General features: G+C 53.7%; 1 protein-coding gene across 1 annotated transcript in view; it reads right to left on the bottom strand.

Annotated features, from left to right (window-relative positions):
* Positions 1-7,468: 7,468 nt before the first annotated feature.
* The window catches only part of STK32C (serine/threonine kinase 32C), a 91,506-nt gene continuing 86,427 nt past the window's right edge, over positions 7,469-12,547 (bottom strand). The window contains exons 9-12 of the mRNA XM_050899074.1: positions 10,853-10,978; positions 10,545-10,676; positions 8,566-8,633; positions 7,469-7,720 (exon numbers count right to left, since the gene is read on the bottom strand). Of these exons, the coding sequence (XP_050755031.1) occupies positions 7,582-7,720; positions 8,566-8,633; positions 10,545-10,676; positions 10,853-10,978 (465 nt within the window). The 3' untranslated portion in view covers positions 7,469-7,581. The remainder of the gene's footprint in view (positions 7,721-8,565; positions 8,634-10,544; positions 10,677-10,852; positions 10,979-12,547) is intronic.

Here is a 12,547-nt window from a genome sequence, read left to right as displayed (position 1 = left end):
AATGGGAAAGAGAAAAGTTACAGTCTGCTGGCAGTGACCTCTCCCAGCTGCCCAGACATCCACGGGGTGACAGGGATACCCCCAGCACCCCCAGCTCGGTAGCACTTGGCAAGGGAAGTTCTGTGATCCCTGTGCTGGAAATATCCCTCTTCCAACAGTCAGGTTCGTTAGTGAAAGGTACCCCGGGGCACTGGGGACCCCGGCAGGAGCCAGAGACACTGTCCCCTCTCCCAGCATCGCCCTGCAGAAGCGGCTTTGGTCCCTCCATCCACCTCGCCAGCTGAGGGCTGAAATCCCACTGCCCCTTCCCCTTTGAAGGGGGGCTTTGCATTTATTTCTTCCGTCGGGGAGCCGTCAGGCACACAGCCGGCACTGCTGCGCCGTTGCCCCAGCCTCTTAACGCGTGGAACCGGGGCTGAGAGCATTTCTGCAGCTCTCCCGGTGCCAGGAGATGCTGAGCAGAGTCCTGGCAGAGCCAGCCGCCTGCTAACGCAGCCAGAGCCTCTGGGAAACGAAACCACCCGGGGCACAAACACGGTCTCTGTTTGGCCCTAATTTCTTCGGACAGCTTTCCTGCAGGCTCTGGGTCAGGCACACGCAGGCAAAGGGGACCGGCGAGATGCTTCGTGCCCTTGACCGAGGGCCTGTGCCTGGCTCGGCGGCAGCGGCAGTGAGGCACCGCAGCCGCACTGGAGGAGCCCCGAGCCCCCACGCCCGCCTTTGGAGTGGGGATGAACCCCTTGTTGCCTAGCAGAATGGCAGTACTATTTAAAAAAAACAGAAATAATTCCAAGAGAACAATTGCCCAGCCCAAACCAAAGCAGAATATGCAATGCAGCATATTGGTCTTAAATGCATGCACATTTACAGGCAGCAGAAAATCGCGTGGTGCCAAAATGGGGCGTGAGGGCACCCCGCAGCCAGGCAGCCTGGCCGAGGGCTGCCGGGAGGTGCCCGGCCAAAGGTGCCCAAGGGCTGCAGGGACACGGCTGCCCTGGCAGCGTTGTCTCACCAGCCGCAGCGGAGGAAAGCAGGGGCAGAGGAATGCCGCAGGGCTCACGCTTGCTGCGTGAAAACCCTCCCGACACTTCCCTAAAAGTGCAAATCAGCTGGCAGACAGACACAAAATTATCACTGCATTTCCATGCTCTTTGCTGCTTTTTTTCCCAGCTTGTGGCAAACCTTGCGGCAAACCTTGCCTTGACCTACTCTGCCGGGTAACCGAGCTCCCCCCGGCCCAGCCCGCGCTGGCATCAGCAGCTGGCACCCGCCTTTCCATCGGGTCCAGCCGTCCAAAACAGCGGCGTGATCAATCTCAGCAGGTAAGAAAGGCAAAGTCCGGTGATGAGCCTGGGGAGGGCCGTTCCTTGCTCGTCCCACCCTGAGGGTGAGCCCTGGCAAACGGTGGTTGCAGTGGTTTAGGCACAGCGATAACAGGCAGAGAGCAGGCAGCTGGCTACAGAGCCGCCTGCTTTTGTGGCTGCCGTGGCGGTTTAAGTCTATCAGCTTTCTCACCCCTTGTAATTTAAGGGCTGGGGGGGGGCTGCCCTCACCCTGTTACCTTCACCTTCTCTCTGCTGTGCAAGGGGTGAGCGACCCAGCTTGCTGGGTGCCCCGCGTGCCCTTGGCCCTTCGGGGACACCCGGGGACGCTGTGAGGGGTCACGGCAGAGGCATCAAATCGGCGGGTGGGCATGGGGCTGCCGAGGCCGGGGCATGGGGCTGCCAGCTGCCAGCGAAGGGCTCTGCAGAGAGTGCCAAGTTAAGGCTCATACACTGATTTCTCTCGTTCCTTTACCACTTCTTTTGAAGTCAGGACGAGCCTTTGTAGATGCTTCCTACGCTGAGATAAAGCAAGTCAGTACATTGTGCCAACAAGCATAATAAATAATTCCAAGTACTGATGAGGGATGAAAGAGAAGAAACAGAGACCTCCTGAAGTTCCCCGGGGCCGTTTTTATCGACTTTAAGATACAAAATCCGGGGCTGTGCAGTGAAATACTAAAACGCAGCGAGCCGTAGTTGTTGGTGCCTCGACCGTGGGTGCTGAGCAGTGGGACCCTGCCCCGGCCCCTGCGCGGGTGCAACCTGGCACGCATCTCCCCGCTCTCCCATCTCGCTGCCAGGCACCAGCCCAGCACAAGCCCGCTGTGAACCGAGCGACTCAGCGCCGTGCAGTGCTGGGACCCCCAGGCAGGGGCCGGTGTAGGCAGAGGTGACCCAGGCCGGTGGCCATGCCCAGGGCGCTCCTCATCCTCACCGACCCCCCAAACCCACCATCGCAAGGGCCCTCAGCCCCACCGCTGCAAAGATAAACTCTCCCTAGGGAATTAGAAATACCTTCTAACCGACAGCGGAAAGTGGGACACTGTAAAATGTCTGGATTCAGCTGTTCCCCTTTTAACGCCCGTTTTGCAGTTTTTAAGGAGCCTCACGGCCGCGTTCCTGCAGCTCCCGTCCCACCCCTGGCTCTGCGCTAGCAGGGAGCATCCCACTGGCTCCGGGGGTCCGGCTGGGCTTCAGAAAGCTTTCAGCATTTTGATGCTTTCGTGGTTCATGCCTTCACACAGCCTCATAACCATCAGCTGCAACCGCCCGGCTTTGCCAGGCACGGCGCCGCACCACGCAGTTTGCAGCAAATTAAACAATACTTGGCGTATTGACCCGCTCACCCCGCGGCTGTGAAGTACTGGTGCTGCTGGGCAGGGAGCTGCCGTCAGCAGCAGGCAGGGCACCCGCAGCAGGCCGGTGGTGTGTTCTGGCTCTGACACCAACCGGTGTAACGGGGATGCTGAACAGCTCCAGCCTGTGATGTGTAAACAAGAAATGTAATTGTAACATCCACCTTTTATAAGAATCAGTGGTTTTTTCTACAGATCAATAACCTAGAAATGACAACAAATACTTGGCAATGTTAAAAATACACATTTATTACTCCACATATGCAATGGCTTCTCGCAGTATCTGCAAAAACACAAACCTGTCATAACTTAAATATTCTGTGACATGGTAAAATTTTCATGCAATAAAATTACAGAAATGTATTAACATAAAATACAAAGATACACTTTACATATATTTCCACTGAAATAATCTTAAAAAATACCCTACCAAGGCATCAGGATTTCAGCACTGTCCAATGTCAAGTTCATATTATTGGCCTTTTTGCTATTATTTCATTACTCTTATTCTCTTTTTGGCAAGGTATAGAGTAATAAAGAATTGGCAACAGAAGAAACATCAGGACCTGATCTGGCATTTGTTTTCTACACAAAATTCCCAGTGAAGTCTGTGGAATTCAATGGAAACACTTAAAAATACGCAACTTGGCAAAACTTCATAATACAACAGAGATAAGAAAACAATCTTATGGCAAGGAATTTAAGGAGAATAATTTATAGGCGATGTAGACATTTCACAGCGAATAATGGCACACCCTGTATAAATCTGTCATACAAAAAATACATGTATTTAAATATTTATATACAGAAAATTATTGTATTCTGGTTGTAGTGGAGATGTAAACCAGAGCTGCTATTGACTTCGTTCAGGCTCTGCATGATGGGGTTTGGTACCAGGAGTATTTCACGACTTCACTGCGAGTTTTGCGCACATCTGGAGCTGCCTCAGGTTCTAACGCAACGGAGGGAATAACAGGAGAGGAGCGGTGCAGAGAATTTCAAAGAAGCCACGCGTTTTTCACAGGAACCAGCCCTTTCACAGAGAATAACCCTTCGCACCAGCCCGGCGTCCTCAGGGCACGCATCACGCCGAGCATCGCTAGCTCGGCTCCCGCGGTGGGAGGCAGGAGGCAGTGCTGGCAGCTGCCTGTTCATCTGCCGGCCCCGGTGAGCTGCCCCCCAAGGCTGCGTGCGCTGCCCCGCCAAGGACTCGGGCAGATGATCCCACACACGGTCACACGGACGGCAGCAGCACAGGACTCGTTCAACACCGACGGCTACAGAGGACACCGGCACCGGAGGGCGGCGTTGGTGGGTAACCCCGCCGCACCCCCAGACGTGACGCCCCATCCCCACCCCGGTCTGTGCCAGCCAGCGGTGACAGCACGTCACCGATGGAGCGGCGCGGGGAGGAAAGAGGCTCCCGTCCCCCGCAGCAGTTCAGCGTGGTTGGGGTTAGCTTTACAGGGGACGTCCCTGGAAGGAGCCGCGGGGACGTGCGGTGACAGGGCCGGGCTCCTCGGCCGGCTCAATGAGCACAGCCTCGTCACGGGGACACAGCGATGGGGGCACGACACAAAAGGGGCCCAGAGAGCAGCGGCACAGCGGGGACGGAAGAGCCCAGGGTATTGAAAGTCATCATGGAGATTCTGACAATGAAGCAAACACATATCTGTTTCCTATCATTTTTTCGTTTTCCAATTACTCTTTTGTTCTAATTTCTTCTCCAGGGACTAGGCATAAACTGGCGTCAATAAAACCTGGTCCCCAATGGGCACTAGTGAAGTTACACCCATGCATTATTGAAGATCTAAAATGAGCACTTCAGTAATATTGTACTCACGGTGTCTCTACTACTCAGCGCAATGATCCTAGAGGTCTGTGTCCTGTCACTTTTCTCAGTGATTAAGCTTTAGAAATAGATTGAGGCAGAAAGCAGAGTTTCCCCTGGCGCGTCCCTGGGAGATGCACCGCTGGATTTCAGTGGTGCTTCCCGGGCAGCCAGAATCTGCCCCGAATTATTTCACCCGGGAAGGAGCAGTTACCTGGTGTCTCCCCAGAAGCTTTCCCGGTTTCTGCCGAGTGCTGCTGAGGATATTTTGCACAATTTACCCAGAAAGAGCAGCACTGAAAAGGGAACGTAAATGACTGACACGGAGAGGGTTTGGGGTGAGAAACATCCATTTCAGAAGTGAGCCAGCTCCTCCCTACACGCACAAACCTCGACCTCAAGGGCCGTTTGTCACTTGTCCTAAAGAAAGCAATGAAAACGGCTGATTAGAAGCATCCTACCAAACTGCCAACAACTCTCCTGGCCCAAGAGCTTCTGGTTGAATAGGATCTATCTGCATCTCTCATATATGGGACGGTTTGGTCAAAAAATAAGTTACACTCCGTGTTGCTCTGGTAGTCCAAACTTTTGTCATTATTTACAGAAAGATGATAAATAGTGCAGTGGAGTTTACTGAAAAAACCTATCCATACCGGTGGAGCAAATCATCTGTAATTTATAATTCCTGAATAAATACATGGGTTTGACCCTCATTCTGCTTCTCTTGCCCCACCTGAGTCCTGGCAGGCCAAGCAGCGGGGCTCTGGCCCCTCGCGGCAGCAGGGTTATCAGACTGCTCTGAGCAGAAGCAAATCGGAGCCAGTCTCGATGCGGTTTTGTGACTTGAGATTTAAAGTGTTACTACTACGTTGCAAAGTACCCTGGCCATCAATAGCGGTCGTTGCCGACAGGCACCGTTCCCGCGCGGTGCGAGCCAAGCCCACCGAGGCACGCAGCAGGCGGCGGAGCCGGCAGCCAAGGCGCACCGCGCTGTGCCGGGACAGACCCGGGTGCTCGGGCTGGGGGCCGGGGGACGTGAGGCGTGCACAGAGAGCACAGGGGCGAGGACCAGGCTGCCCGCGCAGAGAGCAGGGGCTGCTCACCGGCAGCAAACGGGGCCGGAGCACGCGGCCCATCCGCATGCACACAGGTGTGCTCCGATGTGCGGGAGGAGGTAATTAGGTGATCAGGGTAATTAGGTGATCAGGGTAATCAGGTTACCCTGGTACCCAGTAATCAGACTGGAAGTTACTCGGGGCAGAGAGGGCAGGTCCCCCCCAGCGCAGCCCGGGATCAGAGCCAGGGGTAGGTGCCCTCCTGTAGCTGGGGAAAAGGAGCAGGGGAAAGCATTTATTCCAGCCCTCGCCCACCGAACGGCTGCAGCCCCCCTTCAGCCCGTCATTAACGCGGCGCCTAACGAGGCGTGGGGCGTGCCTGTGCAAGGGCCCGCGGTGCGACCCTGCTCCCTCGCCGGGCATGGCCGAGGGGCTGGATGCTCACCACCCCGGCGAGAGCTGCCGTGTCTGATGGCGTTTACCTGGCTCTGTCCTGGAAATAACTGTGCAACTGGTATCAGAGCTTTAGCTTCCCTCCCCCGTACAAGTTGTGCCTGCACGCCTGAACACTTCCTTTAAAGACTTCTATGAAAATGTGGTTCTGCACAATTTTAGCCACGTACTAATTTCCACATAAAACTGTGGAAAATAAATGTGTTGTGTCATGTTTCATATAAAATTGTTTTGTACCAGTTACGCCTTTCTATTTTACTCACAGAAACGAAAAACGCAACAAAATTTGTCCTGAAAGAGTCTGCCTCTGTTAAAAACATTTTCTATCCACTTTTGCATTACGAATATATAGTAAGGATGCAAACATTGCATCCTCCTAATGTCTGGCAGCAAACAGATGTTTTTAGTTTGAAAGTGAATGCAGTCCTAACGAAACCCCTGTGTACCACAACAGCCGCACGCTGCAGCAGAACCCATGGCTCATTTTTAGCAGCAGTAACCAAAAGCCACTCTACAGCAGATTAAGCAACTAAGATAGTGACGGCTTCTGAAACAAGAAGAAAGGCAATAGCCACAGCTGGAACAAGTTAAAGACGTCTCCCGCCTTATTAAGAAGTTAAAACAGGTATTGGTAAATTATATACAGTACTTTTACTTTACACTGAAAAAAAAGTAAATCAAAGGGTGAAATAAGATATTCCCCTCTTTCATAACCGAGCAGCATTGCAAGGCCACCCACTTTACCTCCAATAAAATCTGAACCTGTGATAAACAGCATCCTCCAAACCCGGACAAAGAGAACCAAACCCTCCGGTCCATTCGCACAGCTCCTCACCACTTGCAGCAGCTATGTGAAGAAAGCAAATATTTTAAATACATTCTGCATCTCAATTACATGTTTAATCATCACCCAGCCCCAGAAGAATTCATGGAGTGCACAAAAAACATTTATTTGCCCCGAGTCGGGAAAGAAACTCTGACAGAGAGGACAAGGACGTGCCTGGGATGTCCTTATGCTGCAGGACCCAAACAGCTCGAGGCTCCCAGGAGGCTGGTGCTGCCCGCCACAGCCCGGAGAGGCCCCAGGGCTGCTCCAATTTACATGGGGGATTGCTTGTCCCTACGGCAGCCTTTACGAACAGGGAACGCCAAAGTAAAATTTAAACCACCTATTCAGCCTTCCTCCCTCGCCACACCTGCTCGGTGTCTCCCCTTGTACCCAAGGACGTAACTTCTTTTCTTGTCATCTTACTGTATTAAAACCATGTGCAGATCGGCAGTCTGACACTAAAAAAAGAACAAGTAAAGAAGTTGATCTACCTCCTCCGACAAGTTGCATAGCAAGTATCTTTACCCACGACAGGCAACCAGTGTGCCAAACTGGTGATCCGTTAAATCCAGGAATGCAGTTCTTTAAGAACTATCTCTTTTGCTACAGCTTTGCAAGACTAGTTGTCGGTGCTCTCCAGTGGTATCGGAGGACAGCCTGTGGTGCTCAGCGCAACCTGAGAACGGGTTATCGGCGCGGCGCGGGCCGGCGACCCTCGCCCGGCGGCTGCAGCCTAGCTGCTGCCCGCGGAGGAGCAGACAGAGCTGCACATGTTCAAGTTGGAGGTCTCAGACTCGGCCTCTGTCTCGGCTTCATCGGTGGTCTCGGGCGGGGACACAGACTCGCTCATCTGCTCTTGGCTCTTCTTTAGCCTGTGCGGAGCAGAGGAACCAGGCGTTACACAGTCATCCCCAGATCAAACGCCCCACAGAAGGAGTGGTGTGAAGGCGGTCTGCAGTGGCGAGCGTGCCCCGGGCTGCCCACGTACCACTCCTTGAGAGGTGCCTACAGCAGACCCACGGTGAACAAGAGGAGTCTTTCCAGAGCACACACACAGCACAGAAAAAGGTCACAACAGGGACCGACGTACCAGCAAAACACACTGAAACGCTCTGAAATACTCCGCAATGACCCGCAAGGCTTCAGCTTTCAGGAGCGCTGCCCACCCAGACCTCAGCCACAGGCGCCCTGTGCCACAGCCAGGGCAGCAGGCTCCCGGCCACGCACCACCTCCTCCACCGAGGCTGTCTCCTGCTTTACTTACGAACCAAACATTCCCACGGCAGCGAGCTCAAACACGGGGGAAAGCAGCGGCTTTAACTCCAGCGCTTTCACTGCCCGCTCATGCCCTGCAGAGATTTTAGCACGTTCCTTGCCTTCATTTTCCAAAATATCATACTCTAAAAGCAGGATGGGTGAGAAGATGCAATGGGGGAACTGAAGCAGTGTCACATACGTGTACGTTAAATCCCAGAAGTCTCTCTGCAGCATAGTTTATTTAGTGGCAGTAATTAATAATCCCTGATCTTGTCTCCCTTTTTGGTGAGAACTGCTTTTCATACAGAGGCAGCACCTGAGCTCCTCGGCTAACATCAGTTACCCAGGGCTAAGCCAGCAGCGAGATGCTCCCGGCCATCAGGCACTGGCACACTGATTTCTAAGGGAAGTCAGGAAAAAGAGAATTTTTTCCTTAAAAAAAAATACCCCGCACACTCACTTCTCTCTGTTAAAGATGACAAAGTCTTGCTGGATAGCTTCAAGGCATTCTTGGAGATAGTCGTTTTCCTGTTGAAGAAAAACAATACAAGTATAAGCAGTTCCATTTGCATCTCATCATTGCTGCCTACAGCATCACAGCGCTTCCAGCTGTATGCACAGAGCCTCCCAGCCACCAGAAACTTCAGCAGAAACAGATGACGGAAACAGCACAGCTCATTGCCTTCATGGCTTTCACCAGCGGCTTGTTTCATCTGCAGCGAGCAGTTTTCCATAGAACACAGATAGCACACCGTTTTCCAGATAAACGCAACACATTTATCTGTGTAGTCTGCTCTTGGGAGTGCTATCTGCCCACGGGAAGGAAAGCCAGCACGAGGGAGAGACCAGCACAAAGCCCGCGTGAGTCCTTGCAAGAGCAAGGCACAAAGCTGCTGCCTTGTCCCACGGACGGCTGCGCGCGGTGCCCAGGGCTGTGCAGGCACGCTGGCTGCACGCACACCGGGGAAGCTGGCAGCACCCGTGGGGCAGGAGGGAAGCACGGGTGTGTGGACAGCCCACGCTTCCCAATTCCTGCCTTTATTTTACCTCCTGCATCACCTCTGTCGAGGTGCAGAGACCTCCTCTGAAGCCAGACGCTGCTGCTGCCGCTGCACTCCACCTCCAACCAAAGCAAGGATGCCCGTCTCCTGCCCAGGCAGTCTCGCCCAGCCCTCACACCGCCCACCCGTGCACCCCCAGCCACGGGCCACAGCCACGGCCACGGCGAGGGACGGGCTCCTGCCTGGCGCCTGCGCAGGCGGCTGGCAATCAGCCGTGGGTCCTGGCAGGCAAAGTGCCCTTAACTCTCCTGGCAGCAAAACCTCGGAGAGGTATTTGCAAATTTGCTTACGCTGTTTTTTTCCTCCCTCGCTTCCCGATTTATTCTTCGTCCTTTTACAGTAAGTCTCATTGATCGCAGCATTAACTCCCGCCGAAGAGGGAAAGGATCCATTGCAATTAATTGGCGCAGACAACGAGACAGGCGAAATCCTGCCCGGCGTTCCCTGCTGCTCTCAGACAGGGGATGGTCCTGACCTCGCTGTGGGGGAACAATGTGTGTTCCCTTAGTCTGGGATTTGCGCAGCTCAGAGGCACTGCACAGGGGAAGCAGGGACGCTGGGTAACGCGCGTTTGCTCTCACAGGCCTCCCCGGCACACCACCCTACCTGCAAACACCCCTTACAAAACCCTGTTTTCTGCAGCACCGAGGACCTGCTCTGCTGCGTAAGGAGATGGTTTTACTCCTGGGACGTGACTGCTCTGTAAAACCGAGATTCTTGTATTTATCACCCCAGTGATATAAAAGCACCATGACTCCCACAGTGAAAAGAAGAAACAAATGCATCTCATCTCTAGCTTAATTTCCCAGCTAATGGATCCCTCTCTGCAGAAAGTGCTCGCGGGCACACTTCTCCCATGCTCATGTGCCGGCCTCCCCAGCGAGCGCAGCCAGAGCTCATCCCAGCGCGGGAGTATGGCAGAGCCGCGGGGCTTACCCAGCTGCACAGCTCACGCGGTGACAGAAAACACGGGACAATTACCCAAAACCGGGACTGACTGGCTGGATGTTTCTGCGTGGACATCATCAGTGCTTGGATAAACTGCTACCATGTAACCCCACTGACATCTGTCGCAGACACTGGGCAGCGCCTCTCGGAAAGATGAAGATCATAATGGATGTGTATTTTTTTTCAGTTTTTCTCCTGACTGGTGTGCCCAGACCTCTGTTTCTGATTTTGTTTTCCAAAGTACAGATTACTGTGAAAGAGTTTTATCAAACTTAACGTAAGGGGAACATTTGGTTGTCAGGAATACTCCACTGGGCAAATGTTTTTATCACAATAAATCTGCAGTTACTTCATTGTCGTAGTAACTACTGCTATACACCCCCAAATTCAGCAGCTCAGCCTTTTTTCCGTCACGCCAGAAAGCACTTACAGACTGTGAGCTGTCTTTGCTGTTATCCCTCGACTTGTTCTTCGCAAGCCTCTTCTTCTTCTTGTGCAAGGGCCTCGACTCCAGAATCATCTCCTCCAGCTCGAAGGTGGGGTCGCAGTGCAGGCGGCCCTTCTGCCAGGACACACGACACGACACCGTGCGCGTTAGGCACAGCAGAGACTCTCTCTTGCAGCAAATACACTCAGAAACCACTTCTCCGTCAGAAAGCCTTTGCTGAACGCAGCGGTTCCTCTAACGACGAGAAGCGGCCCCTGCTCGGGGCCGGGACACAGATCGCTCCTACTCACATTGGGGACGAAGCCCGGCTCCACTCGCTTCTCACAGACGTCGCTCCAGACCACACCGGACAAGTACGCCGAGGCCTGAACATCGGCCAGGCAGGAAAAGCGATGCTCGGGGTTCACCGTCAGCAGCTGGGGAGAGAAAAGCATTTCCATCAGCGGAGAAAGAAAAGGAGCCCAGCAGCACCCTGCCTTTAGGACGACTCAGATGGTTCAGCCATGCAGCAAGCTTTCTGTCATGGGAAATACGTAACTTACTACAGGGGAAAAAAACATTAGAAAAATGTTCTGGAGGTTGTGAAATCAGACGGCCAAAAACCCGGTACCGTGAGCTCTTGGACCAGCGTGGGTTTGCTTCTCCCATGCCTACCTACGATGCACGACCCTTCACCGCAGCACCCAGGTGCTGCTGCCCCAGCGCACTCCTCCCCATGCCGGGACAGACCTTGCTCCCTTGTAAAGACGTTGATTCCTCCAGAGGCTCACCATTTCAGTTTCAACCTCCACAAGTCCTACTTTCACACCACTTGTGTGACACCAGGGGACACTACTCCGTTTATCACACACATGGATTACTAAGCACAGAGAAAAAAATTCAAAATGATCACTTGATCCACTGAGACACCAGTCTGAGGGCAGACCTGATTTTTCAAAGAATTCAGCACCGTGTACCACGCTGTACGCTCAGCTGACTTGAGTTACAGCTTCCAGGACTGCTGGAGGTATGCCTAACGTGGAGGTACGCCTAACGTGGAGGTATGCCTAACGTGGAGGTATGCCTAATGTGGAGGTACACCTAACGTGGAGGTACGCCTAACGTGGAGGTATGCCTAACGTGGAGGTATGCATGTCTAACACAGGGTCTGGGTAGGACTTGCAGAAAATTCTGTGCCTAGTCTTCCCCTGTGAAAATCTTCACTGAAGCTCGGTTGATGCCACCTTTGCAGCGCATCCTCAGAGCCCCGTGCATGTCCCTCCTCTCCCAAGTGCGGGATGCTTGCGGTGGGCGATTTGCGCGTGCCCTTGCCCCTCTCCAGGAGCCGGCCCCCCTGCCTGCCCGTGCCGCTGCCACCGGTGCCGGCGCCGCACCCCACCTCTGGACCAGTTCTTGCCATTTTTCCAGAGCACCTAGAACTGGAGTCCTGACCTCTGGCTGCCCCAGCTCGGTTGTTGGGCATCCACAAACTGAGTGTGTACGGTCTCCCGACTGATGGACACCTACGGCAGGACCTCCACAAAATGCCCATCTAGGACTGTTTTCTTTAAAAAACTGTGGCATAATTCTAGGCACGCTAATTATAGGTGGTTACAACCTTTTTGCAGAAAATAAAGTCAGCACTGAGTATTTTTCCAATGCCAAAGGTAACTATGCAAGAAGCAGGTAATGGTGACTGTGCTTACAGCCCGCCAAGCGCCCCAGCACAGGGATGCTTGTGAAGGGCGTGGGGTAAAAGACCACCTCGACCAGCAACTGCCGCCTGGCGAACTTTTCAGGCACTTGTTCACGGCATAAAATTATCTTCATCTTTAAAACGAAAAGGGAGTAATTCCCAATTCCCAAGGAGACACGGGGCGTTGATGCCGGCCCAGCCGCAGTGCCGGAGCGGGGAGCGGGGAGCAGGGAGCTGGCCCCGGCGGGCGGGTGGGCACTAGCAGAGCCCCCCGGGCTGCCCCAGCGGGCAGGGTGCAGGGCTGGGGCAC

Source organism: Gymnogyps californianus, chromosome 6 (assembly GCF_018139145.2).
Source record: "Gymnogyps californianus isolate 813 chromosome 6, ASM1813914v2, whole genome shotgun sequence".
Lineage (NCBI taxonomy): Eukaryota > Metazoa > Chordata > Aves > Accipitriformes > Cathartidae > Gymnogyps > Gymnogyps californianus.
Note: the sequence above shows the minus strand (reverse complement) of the source record. Positions and strands in the feature narration are given on the sequence as shown.